The sequence below is a fragment of the Topomyia yanbarensis genome, chromosome 3, assembly GCF_030247195.1.
Source record: "Topomyia yanbarensis strain Yona2022 chromosome 3, ASM3024719v1, whole genome shotgun sequence".
Lineage (NCBI taxonomy): Eukaryota > Metazoa > Arthropoda > Insecta > Diptera > Culicidae > Topomyia > Topomyia yanbarensis.
The window spans coordinates 13793896-13807006 of NC_080672.1; the positions used below are offsets into that span (position 1 = coordinate 13793896).

Consider the following 13111-nt stretch of genomic DNA (forward strand, 5'->3'; position numbering starts at 1 on the left):
TCCTCCTTCCTGTTCCTGATCTGTTTGGGCTATTGGCTTTCCGTTTCCTTGGCCATCACCTTCTCTTGCACCGAGTTGCATATATTGCAGCAAGAGAAACAACTTTTCAAAAAAATGAAAATAAATGCGAAATGCTCTCCTTCCAGACCCCGAACATAACCCTTACTTTCCCTTTGCTTATCATTTTGGTACCAGCCAGGAAGTACTTGGCCTTGTACCCACTGCTCTTCCATCATCCTCGTGGTTTTCTCCATTTATCAGTGGCATCACATGTGATATTTGGGTACGGAAAATGATTTCCTGAGCAGACAATTAAATGAAAGAAGATTGCCAGGTAATTTCTGCACCAGGTATCATATCGCATTTATAGATACACATATTAAGTGCATCTGCTATACGATATGATGGCTGGAAGGATAGATAAGCAACCCAAGCTCCCCATTAGGCTTTGGTAATTGTATTTGGTATATACAAAAAGAAGTTATTACAGGAACTTTTAAATTTATTTGTACCAAAATATGTAAAAAATGCCTAAAATTAATGTACAATAAAATATTTGTATATAATATCGAGAAACTACAGTGAAATTTAAGTCAGTTTTCCTATCCAAAAAAAAAAAAGAAGTCGTGCAAATGGCTCACTGAACGAGCAGCCGCAGCTGCTCTAAGACGATTTCGCTAGATTTTCAGAGCAGCGTGCACTCAGTGCACTAGCGCGACTGCCGGAAGGTTAAGCTTTTTTACATTCGACTGCAAAATCCAAATGGTTTCCGAAAGCGATTCAACACCTAAGACGCCTTGTAGCGCGTAATTAACATAGATAAAACTAAAGTTGATTAGTCTCTTTCTCGTTCCGGTTATTTACACTTTCTATAATATTATGTTAACGTTATAATCCCGTTTCTACTGAAAATACCTCTATAAGTCAACCGCACATTATTTTCCGTGCTGATATAAATAGCTGCTATTACACTTAATGTTAGATACATAAAAATGATTCTAAAATGCAAAGATTGTGAAAGTCTAGCCTATCGATTCTGGTAAGAACGTGTGATCCTGTTCATGGCAATTAAGGCCCCTTGCTTTTTCAGTTAGGAGGAAATCCACATCGCGACTAGATATGTGGAAGTAATGTAAATCTAGTCGACCAGCATACAAATTAAGAACACCGTCAGTCCACTTAGAAGCGCTGTTACGTAACCCAGATGAAATCGGCGTTCCTTATCGCTGAATCTCCTGCGGAAAAAAAACATTTGTTAAACTTTCAAGACAAATAGATCAGAAGAAAACTTACTTTTTTTTACTAGCCGAAAACGGTGTCGGTGGATTGACGCCAGGGATGTTACTATCCAGGTAGATCACATGGTAGGTGAAGGCCATAACGCCAATGCCAAATAATGCGGCCAGCAGTATCAGCGAAGGATCTTCGAGTTGCTGCCTTGCGTCACTTAATCTCGTCTGTAGCACTGAGTACCACCGTTTATAATCGATGGTTGCTGATGACGTGAGACGCTCCGTGGCCTGCAGGCGCCACTGTTGGAGCGTGTCCAGTGCCGCATTCAGTGACCCTGAAACAAACAAGTCGATAGCAGACATCAGTAATGACGGTGACTAAAAAGCTAGTATAAAGTTACTACTGCAAGGGATTTGCTGGTCTGGAATTCACACACCGAAGATGGAGGTGTGAGAAAAAGAATCTAGTAAACATTCCTATATGTATAAATGAACTGCATTTACCGCTTAGGAAAGAAATAAATACCTATACAAAACAGTAAGGTGAATGTCTGTTACGCTGATCTCATTATTATTCTGTTCGCGTTCCAGAAGCGTCTTCATTCGTGAGTTTCCTATATTGTCTTAGCAGGGAAAGGAGAAAGCAAGTGACCATAGATCTGTCGATAATGTCGCTGTTTGTTCAGTGGCACAAGGTAAAAATTTCTTGTGGTCAATGTACCATATAAATTCTAATTTTAAGTACAAGTTGACCAGGTGATTTAATTCATCCAAGCAAGATGTTTCGGACTCACCCTGCAATATTCTTTTCAAACAAATTTGATTTGCCAAAAAAGAATTGATGTTGGATCTGTTCCTAAAACAATTTCATCCTTTTCTGAATTAAATCACGACACGATGAGTCAACCTAAACAACCTCGCTCCGGCGTATTGCGTCATATACACAACAGCAAGCAAGAAAATGTAAACATTTAGCTCACCCGAGTTAAATGGCAGCAAATACCGGACGAGTAGGCCGGCTAGGGCGAATGCGATGGTCGCGGTTAGTATTTGGGGAAGCGGAAATCGGCGAACCGCTGCGCCCAGCTTCAGCTTGGACAGTTCCACATCGGTGTCGTCGAAAGACAGCTTCCGTGGCCGCTGCTGCTGTTCTGGACTTTGGATGACTGTAGCTGCTGATTTATGGGTTCCATTTCCATTCTCTGCCGGTGGCTGTTGTGCAGCTTCGGTGCCGATTGATTTTTCCATTTGACCGAACTGGAAATAGATACACTGCCTGACCTTGGTGGGTGCAATAGAGAAAAAAAAAGTGTTTAAGCAGACGATCATCTGTGGTGGATAAAGAAGGCGAATAATCTGTGCCGTAATCTTTATTTACAAAAGTAAGGTCATTCATTGCTCTTGCGTGGGAGTCCTACTGGTAGATGTGTCATGTGTACAAGAAACTCCGTTGGTCAAGTATATGCAAAGCAACGCCTACTTGATAATGTCTCTATCGTTATTAAAAAGAAATTAGAACAAAACAAAGATCTATTTTCAGATCTACCACTTTTTACAAACCTTCTGTTTTTTCGACAAATCCACACTTCACAGGTATCAGAAGATTATACAATTTGTAAAGCACTGCGGTTTTCAATAAACTGTAACCAAAATAGCACTAAAAATAATAAACGGGAAACGCACACAGCATTCACACAATTAAACGACAGTTGCAGCGACCATCGATGAGAGAGTCTTCAATCAAGATGGTTATAGGTGCGAAGGCAGCGGATAAACAAATGATTGGAAAACCTGTTTCTTGTTTTGATTGACTAGAGCCAGAGTATAGTTCGTAGAATGCAACTGTTATGCCGCTTAGTACAACGTTTTATTATCGATCAACAGATTTGCAGAATACTCAAACCTTATCAATGTTTTCCTTGATCTTCAACATATTCAATAATACAGATTTGCTCTGGGTGTACACAACTGAGAGAGCGAGCATACGCCATGCAAACCTCCAAACTACCGGTTTCGTATAAAGTTGTGTGGGTGATATGTACATGCTGTCCTACATGTTTACCTACGCGAATGTTGCCGAGTAAGCATAAATGTAAATAAAAAGAATAACCGTTTTTTAGCTGATGCCGCAAAATTGCTGAATTCATTGGTGAGCAGGTTGCCTATATGTCGGGGATTTTTTTATCGCTGTTACCTGTTAATTGGTAACGCTTGTTCTAATCAAGGTTTATGTTTAAGGTTCAAGTTACCTTTTTTAAGCATGTGTTAGAATTGAACGCTTGGAAGTGTGCGTAGGAAAATTTGTGTTCAGCTTTGCCACCGGATTATCCATTTAAACCTTTTTAAAACTCTAAAAGAAGAATATCAGTCGATTTATTAGATCATCACGATTCAATTCATGCATAATACCTGCTGGAAAAACCATCGGCTTAGCTAAATGGTGCTTTTGAAAAAGTGGCTGTGGTTTTTTCATAGCGCAGTTGTGTTGCGTACCCCAGCTCGGTGTGGTAGTGTGATAAAAAATCACAGCCACTTTTTCAAAAGCACCATTTAGCTAAGCCGATGGTTTTTCCAGCAGGTATTTTGCATGAATTGAATCGTGATGATCTAATAAATCGACTGATATTCTTCTTTTAGAGTTTTGAAAAGGTTTAAATGGATAATCTGGTGCCAAAGCTGAACACAATTTTTCTTACGCATACTACCAAGCCTTGAGGTAACTTGAGCCTTAATAAAGTTATGAACTGAATTCAATCTGCAAAATAATTGGTTGGGATTATTTGTTGAATTCAACAAAATTTATTTAGTGTGTCAATACAAAATAGGTATAATCGTTTCTAATATTTTTTTTAATTTAAACAATTGAAAGAAAATGATTTTAAAGTGGAAAGATCTACAGAGATCTACAGAGAATTAGTCTGTTCAATCAATTTTTACACAATTATTTAAATAGGGCCAGTGACAATTATCTCCGGAGGCACTCGAGAAAACGCTGTGTGTATCGTAACTGAAAATATATAGGACCAATCCATTCAAAATTTTGAACAGTAATTCTCCGCATCAGGTAAGGTAAGACTTTCACCAAATTATTATTACAATTATTTTTACAAAAATATGTTAGTAGACGCTGCACAGCCGCACATTTTGTCCCAAAATTACTTGAAAATATTATTTTTGATCTTCACAACTAGTATTGTAGACCTCCTGTTACTACTTTGATTTGTGAAACACAGTTAGTAGGTCTTGAAAACTGTCAAATGTGTAATATTCGAGCAAAGATTGAAAATCCTGAAAATCAGTGTAAGCTTCGTGCAGGTGTAACCGTCAAGTCTCTGATTGTAAGATTTATCGTGGAAAAATACTATTTTTCATATTAAAACACTGTAAAAAACAAGAGTTTAAGTTTAAGTGTAAAAAACAAGAGTTTAAGAGATCATTATCGAGCGACCACTGAAGGCGTGGAAGATTGTAGTCTCCAAAGACGAGAACAGTGTCGGTGCTGCCAGCATTGCCTAGAATTGTTTGAACGGCATTAACGTGCGCGTGATCCCAACAAACAACGAAAGCTGAACAAGCCTTTGATCTGAAAGAATAAGCTGAACAAGAACTGTTTAAGCCATTATCCAGCTAAATTGTTTGTTGAGACAAATTCGGATCACTATTTGGCCTGAGATAAACAAGCTAATATATACAGATTGATGTGGGAGGGCGATACGCACGGCGATTTGCTCTAGGCATTCAATTCCAGACAAGCTTAGCTGCGAGCCTACGAGGCTGTTCTACCGCTATTAGGACGCCACCGCCTCGACGCAGATGACTTGTTGTTGAGTTGCGGTCGCAGCGGTATATTACGTAGTTCGACGAGAGTTCAGCGTTTAATATGTCTTCGTGCAGCCAGGTTTCCGTTAGGATAATGACGTCGTAGTCACTAGAAGAAAGCGCTAGATGGAATTCTTGTATTTTCGTTCTCATACATCGCACGTTCTGGTAGTGAACGGAAAGAAACTGCTCGGAATGTGCGGCAACTTCGGAAGCAGTGGAAGCAGTCGTTTTTTCCTTCTTGGTCGAGATCAATAAGCTGCATCGCCTGCTGTTGCTTGGGAGTCACTTAGTCCGACACCGTTGGGAAATTCCTCATGAAAATGAATCAGTAATACTCAACCGAATACATTGATGCATTTTCATAAAGATTTTACCAACGGTGAGAGAACAAACTGCTTTTTTCGTTTTCCAAAGTGGCCGCTTATTGAGGCGTTCTAAGTTGAACCTTAAGTTTGCTTGCAATTTATGTTGTTCTGTTAGAAAAAAAAGTCTGATGCCGTTAAATCCGTAGAACGAGAAAGCCATTCCAAATCACCATTTTTTGAGACAACGCGTCCTGGGAATTTGCTCTGCAAGAACTTGATTGTAGCTACAACTTCATTGGAACGTTGCAAGCGCTGTCGAATAGGAGTTGCTACAGACCCGTACTCGAAGAAATTCTTCACCAAATTACGGATTGGCTTGTTTGTAGGCGCCGAATGCCTGCCATATTTTTTACGATAAGCACACACAGGTTTCACTATTGAACGATCGTTTTCAATGTAAAGAGCTACAATCTCAGCGCGTTCTTTGGGTATAAATCGACTCATAGCTAAAATGGCATTAAATTACGTTTCAAAATTGTGTTTATCTGTCAAAATCGGTTGGAAAATGGTGGAGTTGTTCAATGTTGAAATAGGATACATCCAGATGGCGCACCCTGTACATTGATTGCTTGTTGAAATCAGTTGAAAATTTGAAGAAAATGAGAAAAAAACATTTTGGTTGTAACTGTTGGGAATGTCAATTTCCTACCCCTTACACTACAAATCCTATTCACCGACCCCTCTACGGTGAACTGTCATTCCATACCGGAAGCCTAATATTTTGTCATTCATTACTTATACTTACACGACATAACATTATTATATATATCGTTCTTTCAACCAAGTCGTTGGTTTTCTTTTATTTAATTCCGTTACCACTGCCTGAATTCCCATTAGGTTATGGGCCCAGTGGATTCGCGAGTGCCGGGATCGTTTTTTTTATAATATAGAAATGGAAAGAGAAGCCGAAGTGGCGCGTGTTCCGCAATTCGACGGTACTAACTATCCCTCGTGGAAGTTCCGCATGCAGGTTGTGCTAGAAGAGCACGAACTTGCCGAGTGCATAGAGAAGGAGCTGGAGGAAGTTGACCAGTACGTCGTGAAACAAGAAGACACGATTGCCGTAAAGGAATTGAAGGAGAAAGCTGCGGAAAAACGAAGGAAAAAGGAGCGTCGTTGCAAGTCCCTCTTGATTGCACGAATTCATGACAGCCATCTTGAATACATTCAAGACAAGCCGACACCGAGAGCAATTTGGGTGGCACTGCAGCGAATTTTCGAACGAAAAAGTATAGCTAGCCGTCTACATCTGAAAAAGAAATTACTTTCGTTGCGACACGACGGTGGATCCCTACAGGATCATTTTCTTGTGTTTGATCGTGTAGTGAGAGACTACAAGACAACGGGTGCGGTGCTAGAAGACATTGACATCGTTTGTCATTTGCTGCTGACGCTCGGATCAGAATACTCAACGGTAGTTACGGCACTAGAAACTATGCCGGAAGAAAATTTGTCACTTGACTTCGTACGGTGCCGTTTATTAGACGAAGAAATAAAGCGGAAAAGTTCCGAAGTTGATACGTTGGTGCACTCTAAAAGTGATGATGCCGCTTTCGCCGGTTCGAGCGCCGGAAAACAAAAGAAAAAGTGGAAATGTTTTGGTTGTCACAAAGAAGGTCATAAAATTTCCGAGTGCCCTGAGATGAAAAATAAGATTAGTGGAACAATGAAAAATGGTGCGCATTACGGAACGAGTGATGATGGTGTATGTTTCATGGGTGGATCGCAAGAACGTCCACCAATGCAAAAGGTGAACTGGATCATCGATTCAGGATCGTCTGAACACCTGACAAACGACCGTAGTCTGTTCGAATGTTTATTTCCGATGGAAAAGCCGATGCAAATTGCGGTAGCAAAGGCGGGGGAGTGTATTATCGCAAAGTACCATGGCGAGGTGAAATTGACATCAATCATAAACAATGAGTCCATTCCAATTACCCTTAAGAACGTTTTGTACATTCCGAATGCAAGAGTGAATCTGCTCTCCGTGCGGAAGATGGAGACAGCAGGATTAAAGATTGTATTTGCTAACGGGAAAGTGTATGTTAAGCAAAATTCGAGATTGATCGCTGTTGGCTCGCGGCGCGAAAAGTTGTATGAAATGAGCTTTTGCCGAATAAGTGAGAATACAGAAAAATCATCGTTGTATTTTTGCGGCCAGATTCCCAAAGAGTTAGAACTTTGGCACCGTCGGTATGGCCATTTAAGTGCGAAGAACTTGTCAATACTTTCTCGCAATAATATGGTCGTAGGACTAGATTGCAAAACCGTAAAAAAGAGTGATACCGTTACTGTGTGTGAGTCGTGCATTGCCGGGAAGCAGACTCGTGAACCCTTCCCCGCGCACGAGGGCAGACGAACCAAAGGTGTTTTGGAACTGGTGCATTCGGACGTCTGTGGCCCAGTTACTCCGGTGAACATAAACGGTGAAAAATATTTTGTTTCTTTCATTGACGATTGGAGCCGATTCGTTGTCGTTTTCTTGATGCGTTCAAAGAACGAAGTTGTCGAAAAATTTCGAGAATACGAAGCAATCGCGAGTGCTAAGTTTGGCAGAGGTATCAGTCGGTTCCGTTGCGATAATGGTGGAGAGTATAAAAATAGTGCGTTCACTGATTTTTGCAAGCAAAAGGGTATCGTGATTGAGTGGACAATACCATACACGCCTGAACAGAACGGTGCAAGCGAACGTATGAATCGAACGCTGGTTGAGAAAACGCGTTCTATGCTCGAAGACAGTAGAGTTAATAAAAAGTTATGGGGCCCGGCAATCCAAACCGCAGCGTTCTTAACTAATCGTAGCCCAGCTAGTGTTATTTATTCTAATAAGACTCCGTTTGAGATTTGGAATGAACAAAAGCCGAATGTGAAGAGACTTCGCGTGTTCGGTGCAAATGTGTATGTGCACATTCCGAAAGAGTGTCGAAAGAAACTCGACGCGAAATCGTGGCGCGGAACATTCGTCGGGTATAGTGCAAATGGCTATCGCATTTGGAATCCCGAGAGAAAGGAAATCGTTACGGCTCGTGATGTTATTTTCAAGGAAGAAAGAAATGTTCAGCAAGTGAGTGAAGGTTTTGGAAGTGAACAATTTTTGATTCCACCACAACACACCGGAGAGCCATCGTATGCAGGCGACGAAAGTGTACAAAATGATTTAACAGAGATGGATTCTGATGTCGAGGAAACAGATGAAGATAGATTCGATAGCGCAGCCGAGCAAACGGATTTGGAAGCCGTAGAAGAAATTGCTGATGAACAAAGATCACAAAGGAAACGGACAGCTCCGAGGTGGCATAGCGATTACGAATTGAACTATACTGGATTCGCCCTAAATGCCATAAACTTTGTGGAAAATTTACCAAATTCAATTAACGAACTGAAAGTGCGAGAAGATTGGCCACAGTGGAAGCAAGCTGTTCGCGAAGAAATGGATTCTTTAATGAAAAATGACACCTGGACATTAATGAAGCTGCCAGAAGGAAGAAAGCCGATCTCATGTAAGTGGGTGTTTAAAGTTAAGAGATCTGACGATGGCAAGAGTGACCGTTACAAGGCTCGTCTAGTGGCGCGTGGTTTTTCTCAAAGACGCGGATTCGATTATTCTGAAACGTATTCTCCAGTTGCCAAGTTAGATACGATTCGAGCGTTTTTAGCGATAGCGAACCAGGAAAAATGGCATGTACATCAAATGGATGTACGGACAGCGTTTCTCAACGGAAAGATAACTGAAGAAATCTATATGACGCCACCCGAAGGATATAAACAAGGGGACGGCTTAGTGTGTCGCCTCAACCGTGCGCTATATGGTTTAAAGCAGTCATCGAGAGCTTGGAATTTACGGTTCGATCAGTTCATGCAAGGGCTGAAATTCAAGAGGAGCACCAATGATCCTTGCTTGTATGTGAAGGGATCAGGTAGTTCATTGATAGTTCTCATATTGTATGTCGACGATACTCTTATCGCATCTCAGGACCTAGCGCTGGTGGAGGAAGTGAAACGTCATTTCGTCGAAGAGTTTGAAATGTCTGATGTTGGAGAAGTGAAGAATTTTCTCGGAATGAAGGTGGAGCGAGACATAAGGAAGCGAATCTTGAGGATAAGTCAGCGTGTTTTTTTGGAAAGTCTTCTTTTCCGGTTCAACATGCAGGATTGTAAGCCAATCTCGACGCCGATGGAATGTCGCCTGCGCCTGGAGCGAGGAAAGCAAGCAGAACAGACAGACAAGTCCTATCGTGAATTGGTCGGATGTTTGATGTATGTAGCATTGACATCGCGACCTGATTTGTGTGCAGCTGTCAATTATTTCAGCCAGTTCCAAAGTTGCCCGACCGAACAGCACTGGGTACAGCTAAAAAGAGTTTTGCGATATGTTCGAGGAACGCTTAATCTCGAACTGGTTTATCAAGGGAATGATGGTGCATCCGTGCTGGAAGCCTACGCCGACGCAGACTGGGCAAACGACTTGATGGACAGGAAATCTTTATCCGGATACGTTTTCCGCATTTATGGTAGTACCGTTTGTTGGCTAACTCGGAAGCAGTCGACGATTTCTCTATCTTCCACCGAAGCGGAGCTTATTTCGTTGAGTACAGCGGTGTGTCATGGAACATGGCTTGGGCGATTGTTAGGAGATTTAAAAATTAAAATGAACAAACCAGTTACATACTTCGAGGACAACCAATCAACGATTCGTGTAGCTGAAGATGAGCGCGGAGTGGGTCGATTGAAGCATGTTGACGTGAAACAAATATTCGTAAGAAGGGAGATTCAGCAAGGACGCGTTGTATTGCAGTACATTCCAACAGCTTTTTTCCCATTAGTAACGGCAGTGGGGTGGCAGTGTAATTTAATTGAAAACTTGGTTGAAAATGTATCATGTCTTTTTTTTGAGAAACAAAAAATACTGGTAAGTTGCTTACTAGTAGTATTCTGCAATAGTTGCAAAACTCTGTTTTAAACTTCTTCCGAATATTAATTATTAGCAAAAAAAAATTACCCTTCAAATGGTGGTATTGGGCAATATAGATATTTAAATGAAAAATCCAGTTTTCGAGAACTGGCATCTATTTTTCGGTTTTTCACATAATAAAATTGATCTACAATAGTTTTTTTTCAAGCAAACCAAAAATTAGAGCACTAGATGGTTAATTTTTGAGTAAAATAGTTTTAAGCATATTCTCAACTTGGTACAGCCCATGCTTCATGCGTCTGCTTCATTTTCTATTTTCTTCTGTGCCGTCGAATATTAAACACAGAATTCTTCTCTCAAATACACCGGAACTCGATAGTCTCCTACAACGATAACGCTTCATATCCGTTTTTGCATCTTTTCCTGTGATTTGAACAGCGCAGATCTCAGCAAAACATTTTGTTTTACTTACTGAGATATAAAAAAAAAGTGGCGTTAGGTAGCGGTAAACAAATATTGCTTTGCTGAGATATCAGTTCTAAAATTACGGTAATTACCGACCAACACGGAGTATCAGTGTTTCGTATAAAGCAAGTTTTTACTACATAGACCATGAAATGCTTTTGCATGTTACAGCTAACATCGTTATTACATATTTAGTATTCCAAATTATATGAGCTCTGCCAAAATTAAGAATCGGAAGAATTTTTGGATAAGGCCAAAACCCAGCACCAGTTAGACACTAAATTCCAAAATTCACACATCTTGCGTGAACGCTTAAACGACGGGCTGGTACCGAGTGATGTCTTGGTAGTAAGCGCAGAAGTTGGTGATGAGGAATATTGAATCGAAACCGTCTTTTCGGAAGAGACCCAAACGAGATATCACTCGGTACCAGCCAATCGTTTAAGCGTTGATGCAAGATGTGACTTTTTGGATTTTAGTATCTAACTGGCGCCAATTTCCTGTTGTTTTGGACTTATCTTAGTTGCTGTACCTTACTTACTGACGAGGAGAATCCGAAACACGAAAAAACCAGACTTCTATATGTCCAAGCAATTAAAAGTTCGAATAAAGGAGCTGCATAAGCTTCTCGTTTTAAGTAATTTTGCTGAACGTTTTATGTTCTAATAGCGGCTTAAACAGCTTCCAAGTTCCATTGAAGCTTAAGCAGCTTGAAAGTACGTTAGGAACTTTATATGAACTTTAAAGTATACCTTTTAAGTATTATCCGTACTACTGGTTGCTTGGGTGACAACTTTGTACCGTACCCCACTCATGTCCACCCCGAAACGATTTTCACAACCTTCCTCTGAATAGACACAGACGCCTCTTCCACTGCCCTTTGATCAGCTCCAATGTCGTTCACGCCAAGCTCCATTTCTTGAATATTAGATCTCCGTATTGAACCCCCGAGTACTATGTTGAACAGTAGATTAAAGATTGTAACATACTACTCCATGTTTCGAGGCTAAAAGGTGAATGACCCTAGGGTTAAAACCTCTTTAATAATATGTGTGGTGGTTGGTTTTTGAAGTATTAGTAGTGTTTGAAGTACTAATGTATATTTGTCATGTGATGATCATAACTTCAGCTGGATCTTGTACCTGTCTAATCTAGCATCTGAGCCGCACAGTGAAATCTAGTATCAGATTCACTGCTCGCGTGATCGTTCAGGACCACACGCAAATATGTGAATGGTACCACAGTCACAGAATCGAATGTATACACCCGAAGTCATATTCACGCTAGCACACGCGAAAAACACGTTAACATACAAACGCTTGAGCTATTCGCGACCACCCACGCATACCTACTCCCGCGATTACAACTCGGTGATAGTGAACGTCTTACTACTCATACATTCTCAAGTGGAAACCTACAAAAAATCCCTCTCGCACGCGGCCACGAATCGGCCACGTCCGGAGGTCTATCCTCGATCCTAGGTCCATGCTTTCAGCTGGACTAATTAAGAAAATACGCTCATACCTATTAGACAAAACGTCTCATGGTGACATGACCGGGAACCCTAGCGATATAAAGGAACCCACTCTCTGCTAGAATCTGAACCGTGTACCGAAAATTTAATATCAGACTCACGGTTCGCGCGACCATTCAAGAACACACGCAAATATGTCACAAAAGTCACGTCCGCATACAAACGTTTGAGTCCCTCGCGATTATCCAAGCAACCTACCCACACGATCTCGCAAACGTGATAACACCCTGGTGATAAGGTGAACGCGAGGGGCAAGCACTAAATCTTCAATGCGACGCAGTACCAAAAGTGGTACTTAATTAGTTACTTTAAGTACCATTAAGTACCATAAAGTACATTAAATACCGTAAATATTTAAAAAGTACGCATCAAATTCATTGTACTTTAATTACAGAAAAGATTTTAAGTACTGCAACTTCGTACTTTAAATACCCAAAATATTTTAATTACCGTCAATATGTACTTTAAATACTTGAAGTACTCACGCATCGACGTTGATTACATTAAGTACCTTAGTAAGTACAACAGAAGTATTTTTAAATACTTTCATTATTTACTTTATTTATATTCAAAATATGTTTGGTATTTTCAATACGAAGCACTCAAACCTGCTATTGCTTGCCCCTCGGGTGAACGTCTCAGCACTCACAAACTTACAAACGCGATCTCAAGCGTAAACTTACGAACTCTCGCGCTCGCGCGGTCATGAATCGGGCACGTCCGGAAGTATCTATCCTCGGTACCAACAGTCTAGGTCCATGTCATATACACGCGAAGTCAC

At 40.8% G+C, this 13111-nt stretch overlaps 1 protein-coding gene across 1 annotated transcript; it reads right to left on the reverse strand.

The window, feature by feature from the left end:
• Window positions 1-504: 504 nt before the first annotated feature.
• LOC131689517 (uncharacterized) lies at window positions 505-2936 on the reverse strand. The gene is made up of 4 exons (XM_058974658.1): window positions 2793-2936; window positions 2213-2513; window positions 1294-1567; window positions 505-1235 (listed from the first exon to the last, which is right to left on the reverse strand). The coding sequence occupies exons 2-4, from the start codon at window positions 2478-2480 to the stop codon at window positions 1139-1141; spliced, it is 639 nt and encodes a 212-aa protein (XP_058830641.1). The 5' UTR covers window positions 2481-2513; window positions 2793-2936; the 3' UTR covers window positions 505-1138.
• Window positions 2937-13111: the final 10175 nt, after the last annotated feature.